The sequence below is a fragment of the Equus przewalskii genome, chromosome 12 (assembly GCF_037783145.1).
Source record: "Equus przewalskii isolate Varuska chromosome 12, EquPr2, whole genome shotgun sequence".
NCBI classification, from domain to species: Eukaryota; Metazoa; Chordata; class Mammalia; order Perissodactyla; family Equidae; genus Equus; species Equus przewalskii.
The window spans coordinates 40,489,112-40,502,215 of record NC_091842.1 but is presented as its reverse complement, the minus strand read 5'-3'; the positions used below and the strand labels follow the sequence as shown (position 1 = coordinate 40,502,215).

The following is a 13,104-nucleotide window of genomic DNA, read 5'->3' as shown; positions in this document are numbered from 1 at the left end:
CGGGCCCTGGGCTCTGAGCTCGGGATTGGGCAGCCAGGCCGGAAGGGGACGGTTTTCTAGACAGGAAGGGGCGGGACCTTCCGGGGGCGGGGGGCGGCAAATTGTGAGCAGCTGCTGCCGCTTTCATGCTGCCCGCCGGCTGCTCGCGCCGGTAAGGCTCGCGCGGCAGAGGGAGCGGGGGCGGGAGGGGGCGCGCCCCGAGGCCGGCGGGGTGTTGACCGCCGCTGCGTCCCTCCCAGGCTGTTGGCCGAGCTGCGGGACGCCCTGGACGCCTGCGCCGAGCGACAGCGACAGCTGGAGCGGAGTCTGCGCGTCTCCCGGCGGCTGCTGCGGGTCTGGTACGCGGACCCCGGCCACCCTCCCTCGTCCCTCAGACCTCACTCAGAGCCCCGGGCCGGGAGGCCGCGCCCACTTCCGAGTTGCAGGTCGTCCGTGACCCGCCTTTCCCTGCAGGCCCCGAGGCTGGGGTCGGCTCCGAACCCAGGGGGCCCGTGGGGTCTGTTGGGTCCTCCTGGCCGAGCCGCGGCTGCCCTGTGTCTTCGCAGGGAACCAGCCGAGACCCCGGCTCTGGAGCCAACTCCAGGACCAGATACTAATGAAGAGGCCCGGCCTCCAGGTAAGCCCCGGCCACCACCAGTTGCTGCCCTGGCCTGTCTTCTGGCGTGCAGTGGAGAGGGACTCCTCTTGGGGATAGTGGTGAGGCCCACTCCATGACTCTTGGCTTTTGCAGCACGCACACCCAGCCCCCAAGACCTCAAGGAGCTGGAGCTTCTGACCCAGGCACTGGAGAAGGCTGTACGAGTGCGAAAAGGCCTCTCTAAGGCTGGAGGAAGAGACGAGGCCCCCAGCCGGAAGTCTCGGTCCATTGTCTCTCCTGCCACCACAGCCTCTGTCCCACCCCGGGCCTCAGGCCAGGCTGGCCGCCGAGCATCAGAGACAAAACCCCCCAGGGGCGTTCGCCAGACCACTGTGCCTGCCAAGGGCCTCCCTGAGCTCAGGCTTCTGTCAGTGGGGGATCAGACCTGTAAGGCGAGAGGGGCTCAAGCTGCCAAGCCTGAACCAGGCCTCAGGGACCAACAAATGGCCCCATCAGCTGCTCCTCAGGCCCCAGAAGCTTTCACACTCAAGCAGAAGGGGTAGGTTTCCCAGACCCTTACTGCAGGAACTGCTCTCTCTACCTGCTAAGACCCTAGCCAGCAGCAGGAGTCTGGGATTTGGGGTGACAGGGAGGGCAGGGTGTTGAGCTGGATGTGGGCCAGGGGATCCCCTGGTGCCACCTCATGAGGCCCATGTCCAGAAGCTGGCAGAGTGGAAGAGCTGACTGTGAAGGTGCTGGGTCTGATGTGCTAGTGCCTGTCCCACTTTCCTCCCTGACTGTCCAGTGCCCTATCCTTGTATCCAGCCAGCCTGGAGGCTCCAGCTGGGCCCTGAGGGCCTGGGCTCTGGTCGTGGTGCCCTCTCCTCACTCAGCCATGGGGGACCTAGCCTGGGCTGACTCCCATGGTCACTCTGGAAGCCCCGTCCGGGGTTTGGGGTGGGGGGGGTAAGCCTCCTCCCTGATTGGGTTCTGAGCAGGCAGCGGGTCCTGCAGCCCCTAAGTGAGGTGAGGCTGCTCTGAGTACGAGCTTCCCTTGCAGGATTCTGCTGCGGCTGCCCATGGCCTTCAGGAAGGCGGCTTCCCAGAATTCCCGGTGAGGCTGAATCTTGCAGCTGGGTGGGGGCGAGGGGAGACCAGGGGAATGTGGAGAGCAGCTGGGGCCATGTTGGTAAGGTGTCCATCAGGTCCCTCTGCTTTCTTTACCGGGTGAGGATACTCTCCACATTAAAAGTCTGTCCAGCTAGCACTGTCATAGGCACCTTAGACTCAGTGGGCTTTGAGTCCCCTGGCTTAGCTACTCATGAGCTGCAAGACCTTGAGCAAGCCACTTGGTGTCTCACTTGGTGTCTCCAAGTCCCAAATTTTCTTCCCTGTGGAGGTGAAAATTATGGTACCAGCTTCGCAGAGGTGTTTTGAGGGTTAAATGAGGTGGTGCCTTTCAAGCCAGCACACAGAGCTCTTACCAGTTGTCCCAGTTACCAGTCACTACCCACCCCTCTCCTTTGCTTCCTTGAATTTTCTCCTGATATTCCCCAGAGTGGATCAGCTCTGTCCCCTTTTCATGGTCAGTGTCCTCTCGCTTCCCCAGGAGGCCTGCAGGCCCCCTCCTGGCATTCAATAGAGCCACACACCCCAGGCTGGGACCCCTACCCTGGCTGGCCCTTGCCTACCTCCAGAGGCCCAGCCCAGCTGGCGGAATAACCGTGTCCCTCTCTGGTTCCCGGGGTACCCGTCTGTGCATCCCAGCCTGTGGGCCCAACTCAGCTCTACAGAGACCGGTGACTCCATGGATGCCACTACCACCGCCAAGACACAGTTCCTCCGGAAAATGCAGGTGGCCAAATCCGTGCTGGGCTTGAGGGAGCCTGGGGGAGGGAGTGTAGGGGGAGGTTCTGGCTCTAAACCTGGTGAGTCTGAGGAGCAACTCCTGGACCCTGTCCTTGGTGGGGCCGGGGAGGGCCTGGCTACAGGGGAGTTTTCCTGACCTGTGTCCAGTCAGGCTGGCCCAGCTCCAGGCTCTGTGCTGCCGAGGTGGAGGCAGAGGTGGGGCGCCTGCGGAAGGCCTGCTCACTGCTGAGGCAGCGAATGGGGGAAGAGCTCACAGCAGGTGAGTGGGCCCTGATGCTGGTCTCGAGTCGGGATGGGAAGGGCTGGGCTCAGGGAGGGCACCAGGACCGGCATGCACCCGGCCTGTACTCTCTGACTCTTGCACAGACCCAGTGGACTGGATGCAGGAGTACCACTGCCTGCTCACCCTGGAGGGGCTGCAGGCCATTGCAGGGCAGTGTCTCCACAGGCTACAGGAACTGCGTGCGGGTGAGACCCCAACCCTGTGCACACCCACACCTGTGCTGAAGTCCAGTCGGGGATCAAGGTCCTCTAGCCATGCGGCAGTGTTGGGACTTTAACAGCAGCTCCAGAGCAGAGGCAGTCAGACCCTTCCCCACGTCACCCCACTTCATCCTGAGTTCTCACCAGCTGCCCTTGTGGGACCAGCTGAGACAGCTCTCCGACTCCATTCCCTCTGCTGACATACAGAACCCTGTCACTGAGTAGATTGCTTATTTATCCAGTTGTTGAAAAAGTGGCATGTGAGAATCAGACAGGTACTGGCAGATGACTCTCTTGGTATTGTAAGAGATGGTTGTTTTTGGACAATAGGGTTTTATCTAGGAGACAAAGACAGTGTTTACACCCTCTTGAAGGCAAGTGAGGAGGAGGTGCCTGACCCCCACCTCATGAAGCCACATCCCCCTGTCCTCACAGCTGTGATGGAACACCAGCTGGCGCCATGGCCTGAGGGGAGACTCCCCAGTGCCCCATCTTCCTGTGGAGGAGGAGCAGACTCCATCTGGAGCCCCCAGTTGCTTCTTTACTCCAGCACCCAGGAGCTGCAGACCCTGGCGTCCCTCAGGCTGCGGGTAGCCATGCTGGACGAGCAGATCCACCTGGAAAAGGTACTTCAAGAGTAGCAGTGGGGATTGGGTGACTGGGTGCTGTGGGGAGGACTCCGGGTATGGAGCCTCATGAGGGCGCAGCCTCAAGAGTCGGTCTGCGCACTTTCCCCTAGGACCTACCGGGAGGGTGGGAGCCCCTGGGCTTGTGCATGTGCTGGAGACAACACCAGCAAGGAGCAGCAGGAGAGAGCATGGAGCTTTGGGAGGAGACAGGGGCTGGAGTATGGAGCCTTGAAGCTGCCCTGGAATTGCCCCACCCTCCCTGTGGGGTCCCTGGGCCAGCCACCCAGGACTGGGCCCCCTGAAACCTTCACCCTGCACCATGCCCCCAGGTCCTGATGGCTGAACTCCTCCCCCTGGTGAGCACACAGGAGCCTCTGGGGCCACCCTGGCTGGCGCTGTGCCGGGCTGTGCACAGCCTGCTCTGCGAGGGAGGTGAGCACTTCCTCACCATCTTGCGAGATGAACCTGCTGACTGAGCCCTCCCATGGCCAGCCCCCCCCAGCCCTACTCCCAGGCCTCAGGTCCCTGGGGTGAGAGCAAGCCGTTGGGGAGAGCCCCACCCTCCCTGGTCAGGTTTAAGTACATGTGGATTGAGGAAATTTTCAGTGGTGCTGTGGGACCAGAGATGCCTGTACCCTGGGAAGCCATGTTTCCGAGTTGGGATGGGGATGGCTCCCTGGCTCTTCCTGAGGAACCTAAGGCCCTTGTGACAGCTGTTAAACCTGCTGGGCAAGGCTTGGCTCAGCCTGGCCTTCCACAGGCTCCAGGAGACCAGAGGCCCAAGGCGGGTATTTCTTAGCAACCTTTTTTTTTCTCGCTTTAGATTTAAAAGCCGCTCGTGTGACATTAAAACTATTTTAGAAAGTAATACATATTTAAGCTATACCACATCTCTCCTGTCACCCATGCCCACCAACTTCTCCTGGGTCATTGCTCTGGCCACTGTGGGCCCCTCATCTGAGCTGCTGCCAGGGAACAGACCCATCACCCCTTACCTGCTCCACTGTCACCTCCTCCGAGACTCCTCCCTCCGCTGCTGAAGGAGAATCAGTTGCTTCATGGAAGGCAAGAAAATGTAGAGGTCAAGGTCCTGGCCTCTGGGTTTACAACAGTCACAGATTTGGGTTTACACTGTGACCCGTTTGCTGCTGTGGGACTTTGAGAAAGATTCTTGAGGGCTCTGAGCCTCAATTCCCAGTGTTGTCCCTACTGTCATACTGGGTGTAGTGGTTGTTACCCCTGGGGCTGGAGTGAAAATGAATGAGACGTGTGAAGATGCTGAGCTCAAGCCCCATGCTGAACATGACCAGCGGCGCGTGCTGGGCCAGGTCCAGGCAGGGTCCACGCAGTGAGAAGGTGGTGGCCATGGTGGTGGCGCTGGCCATCAGGACAGTTATGCCAAATGGCAGGGTGTAGTGTGGCCACAAGCCCCGTGTGTCCCCAGTGGCCAAGAGCAGTGCATGCAGGGCCCCAGGAGGCTGGGGGTGGGGTAGGGGGCTGTGCTGCTCCCTGGTGAAGGCTGGGAGGCTATGGCATTCATTGTTTTTGTTTTCTTTTAAAAATTGGCACCTGAGGTAACATCTGTTGCCAGTCTTTTTTTTCCTCTTTTTCTTCTGCTCAAAGCCCCCCAGTACATAGTTGTATATTCTAGTTGTAGGTCCTTCTGGTTGTGCTATGTGGGATGCCACCTCAGCATGGCCTGATGAGTGGTACCATGTCCGCACCCAGAATCCGAACTGGCAAAACCCTGGGCTGCCAAAGCAGAGCGTGCGAACCTAGCCACTCGGCCACCGGGCCAGCCCTGGCTATGGCATTCTTTAAGTGAACCTTTCCTGAACATCCATGTGGACCAAGCACAATCCTCAGACCTGGGGCACTGGCCTTTGTGTGGACAGGAAATAACACCAGCCTCTGCCGCAGGGGACTCAGGCACAGGAGGCAGGTAGCTTCTGGAGAAGCCCAGGCTGAGGGCCAAGTGAAGTGTTGCAGGTATGAGGGTGAACTGGCCGATGTTGAGGGTGGCTCCAGGCCCCTGGCAGGAGACTATACTTATAAAGGGCTCCACAGTCCAGCTGGCTAGAACCCTTGGACATGGAGTCCTGGGTCTTGAGGGCTGCTAGGGACCAGATGAGAGACCAAAATAGGACATGAAAAACCAGGGTCCTGCTTGCACTGAGGGACCTCCAGGGAGTGAAACAGCTCCATCCACTGCCCAGGGCAGGAACCATAGGAAAGGGGGAGCCTGGGCGAAAACCACCCCCCTCCTGGCCACTCACTGCTGCCTCCAGGTGCTCAGGTCTCAAGGAACCCTTAATCCCCAGGGTGAATCCCACCAACATCCTGCTGAAGCCCAGGTTCCATTTTCATAGCAGGTGGTCTCCAGAATTATTTCATCCACCGGTTCACTTGGTTTATTGTACACCTTCGCTACTGGATCTTTGCCCCACAAGAGCAGGGGTGCTGTCCACCTTGATCCCTAGGGAGGCCCAGATGGGCACCCAAAGGTTATTGACTCAGTGACCCACCTATTCGGGGCCAGTCCTGGGCACTGGTGATGTCCTGCGGACCGCTGTGGACCCCTGGGCCTTGGGCAGGGAGGTGCCACGGATAGCGTGACGGGGGAGTTCTGGGTAGGCCCCAAAACACCCGCCCACAGCAGGAAAGGGAGAACCCCTCAGGATTAGCGCCCACCTCCCCCGATTCCGCGCCAAACCAGGAGGTGGTGACGGCAAACTCCTCTCCCTGGCGTTCCCGGTGGCGTCACCGCATCCCCGCCAATCGGCTCTGGCGTGGCGGGCGAGGACTGGAGTTGGAGCTGCGCGGGTGCCCCACACCCACCCCGAGCGCGACATGAGCGCGCCTGAGCCCCCGCCCGCGGCGCCTGCCGAGTCCCCTGCGCCCCCCGAGCCTCCTGGGGCCCTGCGCGCCCTGCTCTTGGCCACCGGCGGTGCGGGGGGCTCGTGGCCGCGCTGCGTCCTGCCGTTCGGCGTCGTCGCCCTGCTGGCCGGCGCTGCCGCCACGGCCATCACCTTCTCGCTGCGCGGACCCCGCCTGGACCTGGCCCAGGGCTCGGCGCTGGCCGTGCTCGGCGCGGGCCTCGGGCTCCTGGCCGCAGCCTTTCTGTGCTGGCGCGCTCGGCGGCGGCGGCGGAGGGCCGCGCGCGCGGGGCGGCGCGAGCCGGGGACGCCCTGAGCCGGCACGCGAGGCCCCCTCTCCAGCGAGGTCACGGCGAGCCTGACGCCTCCTCCCTACGGACCTCACCCAGGCCGGCGAGCGCAGTGCGGCGCCCGGGTCGCGGAAGCCCCCTCCCCAGATTCCTTCCCCAAACCGTTCCTTTCCTAACCCTCAGGAAACCCGGGTGGAGAGGGCTACGAGTCATTTCCCTCCCCTCCCCCGACTTGGCTCTCCTCTCACCTCTCTCCGCCCTACGTTGCTTTTCAGCGTTTCGCTTGGCGCGCAGAGCTGGTCGCGACTGCAGAGCGGGCCTGGCTGAGCGCGGGGCGGGCGGCAGTCTGCGCGGCACCGAGGCCCTGCCGGCTGTGCAGGGCGGCGAGGGGCTGCGAACTCGGCGTGGCCACCCTCCTGGGCGAGGCTCAGCCTGCTTTGTCCCTCTCCCCAACTCGTCCATCTTTCCCGCTGGGTTGGAATCCCCACGAGGCATAATAGGCGCTCAATAAATGTGCGATCCGTGAACAAGTGGTGGCTTGCAAGCATCTGTCGGGGACAGTAGGTCCTGGGCTAGCTAGGCCGGGAGTATTTGATCAGTCAGCCTTTTAAGGGTAAGACCCCAGCTCTCTGAAGCCTGGAACTGTCAGGCCCCCTCTGTCCTTTCTCCCCCAGATAGGTTCCCTGCATGCCCTAAAGCTAGCGGCTGTCACTCTAAGTGGGGGTGGGGGATCAGGAGTTGCAGGTAGGGCCGGCGGCGGCGACGCGGAGCCTCTTCTAAGATGCCAGGAGGGGCAGGCCCAGCAGAGAGATGGGAAGTGTGAGAGGCCCTAGTCTGGCTGGGGCCAGGTGATGAGTCCACAAGGAGCAATGAGCCTGGACTGGGGGCTGGGAGGAAGGCCCTTCCTAACACCCAGCACACCATCTGCCAGAGCTGCCTTGGGGCCCAGAAGAGAATGTGTGCAGAAGGCCATTCCAGGGAAGAGACCTGCAGCCTTCTCCCTGGGGAGCTAACTGGTGGTGCAATGAGTGCCAGGGCCTGGGCTCCCTGCCTGCTGACCTCACTGAACACTTGCAGCAGGCTGAGCCCCGGAGGCCTCCTTCCACCCACACCAGAAGCCACCAGATGTTCTGCAGACCCTAGCCCCAACTCCCGAGGAGGCAAGGCTGCAGACAAAGCCCGCAAAGCTGACAAGGGGGGCAGAGACTGCTCCCGCTTCCCTCCCTCCTGGCAGGAGTCCTGAAGTTCAGACAGCCAGGGTTTCCCTGGACGCTTGTCTCAGGCCCTGTGGAACCCCTGTGTTGGGCCTGGGCATTTATCCCCACTGTGGCCAGTGGGTCACCTTCTTGCTTCTAATAGTCCCAGAAGGATCTGTCACAGCCCCCATCCTCCCACCAGGGCTCCTCTCATCCCAGGCCGAGTTTGAGGCCGACGACCAGAAGAACCTTGAAGAGGGTGTTTGGGAAGGTGCTGTTTCTGAACTTGACCCATCCCAGAGCAGAACATGCACCTTGCCAATGGCCTCACTCATGCACGGCTGTTTGTTATAAGAGACACGTTCTCTTTATTGGAAAGTTGAGATATGGGGCCCCATGGCACCTGATCTGTGGAGCAGGGGTACCCACAGCCTTCCTGCTGCTGCCAAAGGTGAAGGGAGAGGCCAGCAGCCCTTCTGGTCCTCCTGGCTCAGTCCTTTCAAAGTCTCCCATCATCCCATCAGTCCCTCCATCGCTCACCCCTGCATTTGTGCCCATCAGGCCTGGGAAAGGAGGCTCAGAGGGTGTCATCACCCTGTCTTCCTTCCTGCTGCTCCTCTGAGGTCAAGCAGCCCTCCTGCTCCCTCCTCTTCTCCTTCTGTTTTCCCCTGGGAGGCACCTTCTCTCCTAAATGGCACAAGGATTCTGCCCCTCTCTAACCTCTTGTTGGTCCTTGCAGTGCCTCAGCCGAGGGTGGCAGCTCCGCCTACACAGACACACCACGTGGTGTCCCTCACTGGCTGCAGGGCCGGGCCTGGGGTCAGCCTCCGTTTTGAAACTTCAGACCTCAGAGCTGCTCTTACATGGGTTGTATGCCCGAGTTCCCTGCACTCTCTGTGTGGGGAAAACCCTTCCTAGGAGGCTTGGCCTGCCCCATCAAGGACCTAAAGGTGGTGGGGAAGTAGTCTCTGTCCAGAGTGATTCCTGGCCCCTCTTGGCTGGAACCACTCTCAGCTGTAGCTTCCTCATCCCCAGGTGGTGCCCAGGCTCCCCAGCTGGGCTTCTGTCTATTTCCCTACCCAAATCTGCTGGTATGTGAGCCAGGCTCAGGGGTTCTGACACTGAGCCATCTGAAACCAGGCCGTCCCCATGGATCAAACCCCATTCCCTATCATTCCCCAGAGGTCTTCAACAGCTGACCAAGCCCCTGAACCCAAGAGATCCTAACAGCTAGTGGGCTATACCCACCCACTCACCTCCCCCACATACATGCACAGCTTCCACTTCCTCCCTGCCAGTTCTGGAAGAGCAGGACCATCACAGTGATGCAACTGCACTCAGAGACCCAGGGATGCTTTGGGACAAGAGTTTGGCCTCGACCCTTAGGTGAGCTCAGGCCAGTCCCCAGTGGGGGGCTACGGGGAGTCCTTCTTGAACACAGGGCAGGAGGGACTCAAGTCTGTTGAGCCCCTGGCTACATCCAATACCTATGCAGCTCATCAAATCCCCCCAACAACTTATCAAAGTTGAATAACAGGCATCTGGCCAATAAAGAAACTGAGGCTCCGGCAGGTTAAGGAATCTGAACCACACAGCTGGAAATTGGAGCAGCTTGGATTCAAAAATCAGACCTGGTCCCAATCCTGGGTTCTTTCTACTAGAACAGACCACTGCGTTTGGGGTACCCCACAACCACCAGCCCTGCTTGGCTCCCCCTGCCCTGAGTGTGCCCTGTAGGAACTCAGGGGAGCGCCTGGGTTCCAGCGCTCAGATCCAGGGTGCAGCTTGCCTAATAGGCCTGAGGGAGGAGGTGGCCAGACCCCTGCCCAGCACGTGGAACAGCCCCAGAAGCAGTCAAGGCCTGGCTGCCGGCCGGGGACCCTGCTGGGTGGTCCCCCACGGGCTGCGTGGCTGAGCCGCCCCCTCCAGACCCCTCCTGCCAGCGCATTCCTGGCTCCACGGCCCCTCCCCCGGCTCCCGGGCCTCCCAGCCCCCTCCCCCGCTGGCCCAGCCAGTGTCTGAATCTGCTTCTGATTCTGGCTCTGCCGACGAGGCCCCCTCCCCTCCCCTCCCTTCTCCCCGGCCCGAGCAGCCCCGCCCCCGGCTGGGCCCAGGCTTGCGCCTGCTGCGCCCCCCACCCCCTCCTGGCACAGTTCGCCCGCCCTCGCTGCAGCTGGGAGGAGGCGGCGGCCCCGGCGCCCCAGGCCCCGCCCGCCCTCGGCCCTTCCCGGGAGGCCGGGAGACCTGCTCGACCCGGCCCTCGGTGGGTGAGTGGGAGCGGCGGGTGGCGGGTGGGGCCTCCGCGGGCGGAGGCGCCGGGAGCTGGGGCGACGCCTGTCATCGCTCCAGGCCCAGCGACAGGACGCGGCAACATCTCCGTTGCTGCGCTCGGCCCGGGGCGTGCCCGCGGCTGCTCCCACCTCTGGGCCCCGGCTGGGGCCGCCCGGGGGCTCTGGTTGCTCGGTGTTACGGGCTGGCGGGCAGAGCCTCGGACCCGGGCTCTCTTTCCCCGAGGGCGGCGGCGTGGGGCCCCGGCCGGCTGGCTGACCCACGGCGACTCCGGCCATGCCCAGCTTGCCCTGGGGGCTCCTGCTGACCGCAGGCACGCTCTCGGCCGCGCTGAGCCCGGGGCCGCCAGCGCCCGCCGACCCCTGCCATGACCAGGGAGGCGCGCCCCGGAGCTGCGTGCCCGGCCTGGTGAACGCGGCCTTGGGGCGCGAGGTACTGGCGTCCAGCACATGCGGGCGGCCGGCCACGCGGGTCTGCGACGCCTCGGATCCGCGGCGGGCACACCCTGCCGCCCTCCTGACCTCCGCAGGGAGCACCGCAAACCCTGTGTGCTGGCGTTCCGACTCGCTGAGGAAGGCGCCCCTCAACGTGACCCTCACAGTGCCCCTGGGCAAGGCTTTTGAGCTGGTGTTCGTGAGCTTGCGCTTCTGCTCAGCACCCCCTGCCTCGGTGGCCCTGCTCAAGTCACAGGATCATGGGCGCAGCTGGGCCCCGCTGGGCTTCTTTTCCTCCCACTGTGGCCTGGACTATGGCCGCCTGCCTGCCCCTGCCGATGGCCCAGCTGGCCCCGGGCCTGAAGCTCTTTGCTTCCCTGAGCCCCAGGCCCAGCCTGATGGTGGTGGCCTTCTGGCCTTCAGTGTGCAGGATGGCAGCCCGCCAGGCCTGGATCTGGACAGCAGCCCAGTGCTCCAAGACTGGGTGACCGCCACAGACATTCGAGTAGTGCTCACAAGGCCTGCCATGCTGGGGGACACCAGGGACTCTGAGACCATGGTCCCTTACTCTTACTCAGCCACTGAGCTCCAGGTGGGCGGGCGCTGCAAGTGCAATGGGCATGCCTCCAGGTGCCTGCTGGACACCCAGGGTCACCTGATCTGCGACTGCCGACATGGAACCGAGGGCCCTGACTGCGGCCGCTGCAAGCCCTTCTACTGTGACAGGCCATGGCAGAGAGCCACGGCTCGGGAAGCCCACGCCTGCCTTGGTGAGGCCTGGAGGGTGGCCTGGGGATCTTGGACCTGGCCAGCCTGCCCCTGACCCATCCCTCCCTGCAGCTTGCTCCTGCAATGGCCATGCCCGCCGCTGCCGCTTCAACATGGAGCTGTACCGACTGTCTGGCCGCCGCAGTGGCGGTGTCTGCCTCAACTGCCGGCACAATACCGCCGGCCGCCACTGCCATTACTGCCGAGAGGGCTTCTATCGAGACCCGGGCCGTGCCCTGAGTGACCGCCGTGCTTGCAGGGGTGAGCCTGCCACCAGCCACCTGCACACCCTTCCAGTTTCCCACATCCCCAGATGGGCTTCTGACCATCTCACCTCTGTCCTCAGCCTGTGACTGTCACCCTGTTGGTGCCGCTGGCAAAACCTGCAACCAGACAACAGGCCAATGTCCCTGCAAGGATGGTGTCACCGGCCTCACCTGCAACCGCTGCGCCCCTGGCTTCCAGCAGAGCCGCTCTCCGGTGGCACCCTGCGTTAGTGAGTGACCCTGCCCTGCTTAAGCCGCCTCAGCCGAGGCCACCCTAGCTCCCTGCTGCTGCCTACTGTCCCCTAAGCCCTGCAGACCCCTCTGTTCCCCTCAAATGCAGCCCATTCTCCCACCTTCTCTGCAGAGACCCCTGTCCCTGGACCCACTGAGGAGAGCAACCCTGTGGAGCCCCAGAGTGAGTGGACACAGAACAGTCCCAGACTGGCATGTCCGCGGAGGCAAGGAGGGGCGGGCAGGGGAAGGAGGTGGGGTCTGTGTCAGCCTCCCACCCTGCCCCCACAGACTGCGACTTGCACTGCAAACCCGCCCGAGGCAGCTACCGCATCAGCCTGAAGAAGTTCTGCAGGAAGGACTACGGTAGGCCGCCCTCAGGCCTCCTGCTCCCACCTTCTCACTTTGCCCTTCCCACTTGTCTTTTGGATACCCTGACCCTTGCTGGTCCCCAAGGCCATCCCCCATCCCTCAGGACCGCCGCTGTCGCTGGGCCCTCCCCGTCAGCCCCTGGTAGCCTCTCTGTGCCCCCCCTCTTGGGTGGATGTCCTCTCTGTGTCCCTTCTCTGCACTCCACCCACCACTGCGGGGCCCTCTGCTCCTCGGCGCGACCCGTCTCCTCCCGGCCACGCCCCTCCTGACCACGCCCCTTCTCGCTCTTCCCACAGCTGTGCAGGTGGCGGTGGGCGCGCGCGGCGAGGCGCGCGGCTCGTGGACGCGCTTCCCGGTGGCCGTGCTCGCCGTGTTCCGGAGTGGCGAGGAGCGCGCGCGGCGCGGGAGCAGCGCTCTGTGGGTGCCGGCGAGGGACGCGGCCTGCGGCTGCCCGCGCCTACTGCCGGGACACCGCTACCTGCTGCTGGGGGGCGGGCCGGGGGCAGCGGCAGGGGACCCTGGGGGCCGGGGGCCCGGGCTCAGCGCCGCCCGCGGGAGCCTCGTGCTGCCATGGCGGGACGCGTGGACGCGGCGTCTTCGGAGGCTGCAGCGGCGCGAGCGGCGGGGGCGCTGTGGGGCGGCATGAGCTCGTAGGCCGGGCGGGGTCCGGGCGGGGCGCTGCTCCCACATCAAGGCGCACGTTCATCCAGTGCATTCGCCTGCCGAGGAGTCTTTGCTCGCGTCGCGCGTGTCGCCATCTGGGCCCCCGCCCAGACCCTGCCGGGCGCCTCCCTTGGTGCCTGGCGCCTGTGCCCAGATGGGGT

General features: G+C 63.3%; 2 protein-coding genes across 6 annotated transcripts; both read left to right on the top strand.

The window, feature by feature from the left end:
• The first annotated feature begins 17 nt into the window (after positions 1 to 17).
• Positions 18 to 7,254, top strand: TEDC2 (tubulin epsilon and delta complex 2). 5 transcript variants are annotated; one of them, XM_070568676.1, is made up of 11 exons: positions 18 to 151; positions 240 to 338; positions 546 to 616; positions 731 to 1,136; positions 1,638 to 1,691; positions 2,345 to 2,432; positions 2,594 to 2,705; positions 2,813 to 2,914; positions 3,365 to 3,555; positions 3,888 to 3,990; positions 7,000 to 7,254. In XM_070568676.1, the coding sequence occupies exons 1-11, from the start codon at positions 126 to 128 to the stop codon at positions 7,233 to 7,235; spliced, it is 1,488 nt and encodes a 495-aa protein (XP_070424777.1). In that variant the 5' UTR covers positions 18 to 125; the 3' UTR covers positions 7,236 to 7,254. The 5 variants fall into 5 exon arrangements, with proteins under 5 accessions (XP_070424777.1, XP_070424780.1, XP_070424779.1 ...); XM_070568679.1 differs by lacking the exon at positions 7,000 to 7,254 and adding an exon at positions 4,382 to 4,426; XM_070568678.1 differs by lacking the exon at positions 7,000 to 7,254 and having other exon boundaries at positions 3,888 to 4,177.
• A 3,103-nt stretch (positions 7,255 to 10,357) lies between these two features.
• NTN3 (netrin 3) lies at positions 10,358 to 13,044 on the top strand. Its single transcript, XM_070568675.1, has 6 exons — positions 10,358 to 11,413; positions 11,484 to 11,672; positions 11,758 to 11,907; positions 12,042 to 12,092; positions 12,200 to 12,274; positions 12,577 to 13,044. Exons 1-6 carry the CDS (start codon positions 10,486 to 10,488, stop codon positions 12,924 to 12,926), a joined length of 1,743 nt encoding a protein of 580 aa, XP_070424776.1. The 5' UTR covers positions 10,358 to 10,485; the 3' UTR covers positions 12,927 to 13,044.
• The last annotated feature ends 60 nt before the right edge of the window (positions 13,045 to 13,104 follow it).

Bases quoted from the DNA above. Each gene is read 5' to 3' on its own strand.
- TEDC2 (XM_070568676.1), top strand. From the start codon at position 126: ATGCTGCCCGCCGGCTGCTCGCGCCG. The intron at 339-545 runs GTACGCGGACCC...GTGTCTTCGCAG, and splicing joins CGGCGGCTGCTGCGGGTCTG to GGAACCAGCCGAGACCCCGG. The intron at 2,706-2,812 runs GTGAGTGGGCCC...ACTCTTGCACAG, and splicing joins GGGGGAAGAGCTCACAGCAG to ACCCAGTGGACTGGATGCAG.
- NTN3 (XM_070568675.1), top strand. From the start codon at position 10,486: ATGCCCAGCTTGCCCTGGGGGCTCCTGCTGACCGCAGGCACGCTCTCG. The intron at 11,414-11,483 runs GTGAGGCCTGGA...CCCTCCCTGCAG, and splicing joins GGAAGCCCACGCCTGCCTTG to CTTGCTCCTGCAATGGCCAT. The intron at 11,908-12,041 runs GTGAGTGACCCT...CCTTCTCTGCAG, and splicing joins TCCGGTGGCACCCTGCGTTA to AGACCCCTGTCCCTGGACCC.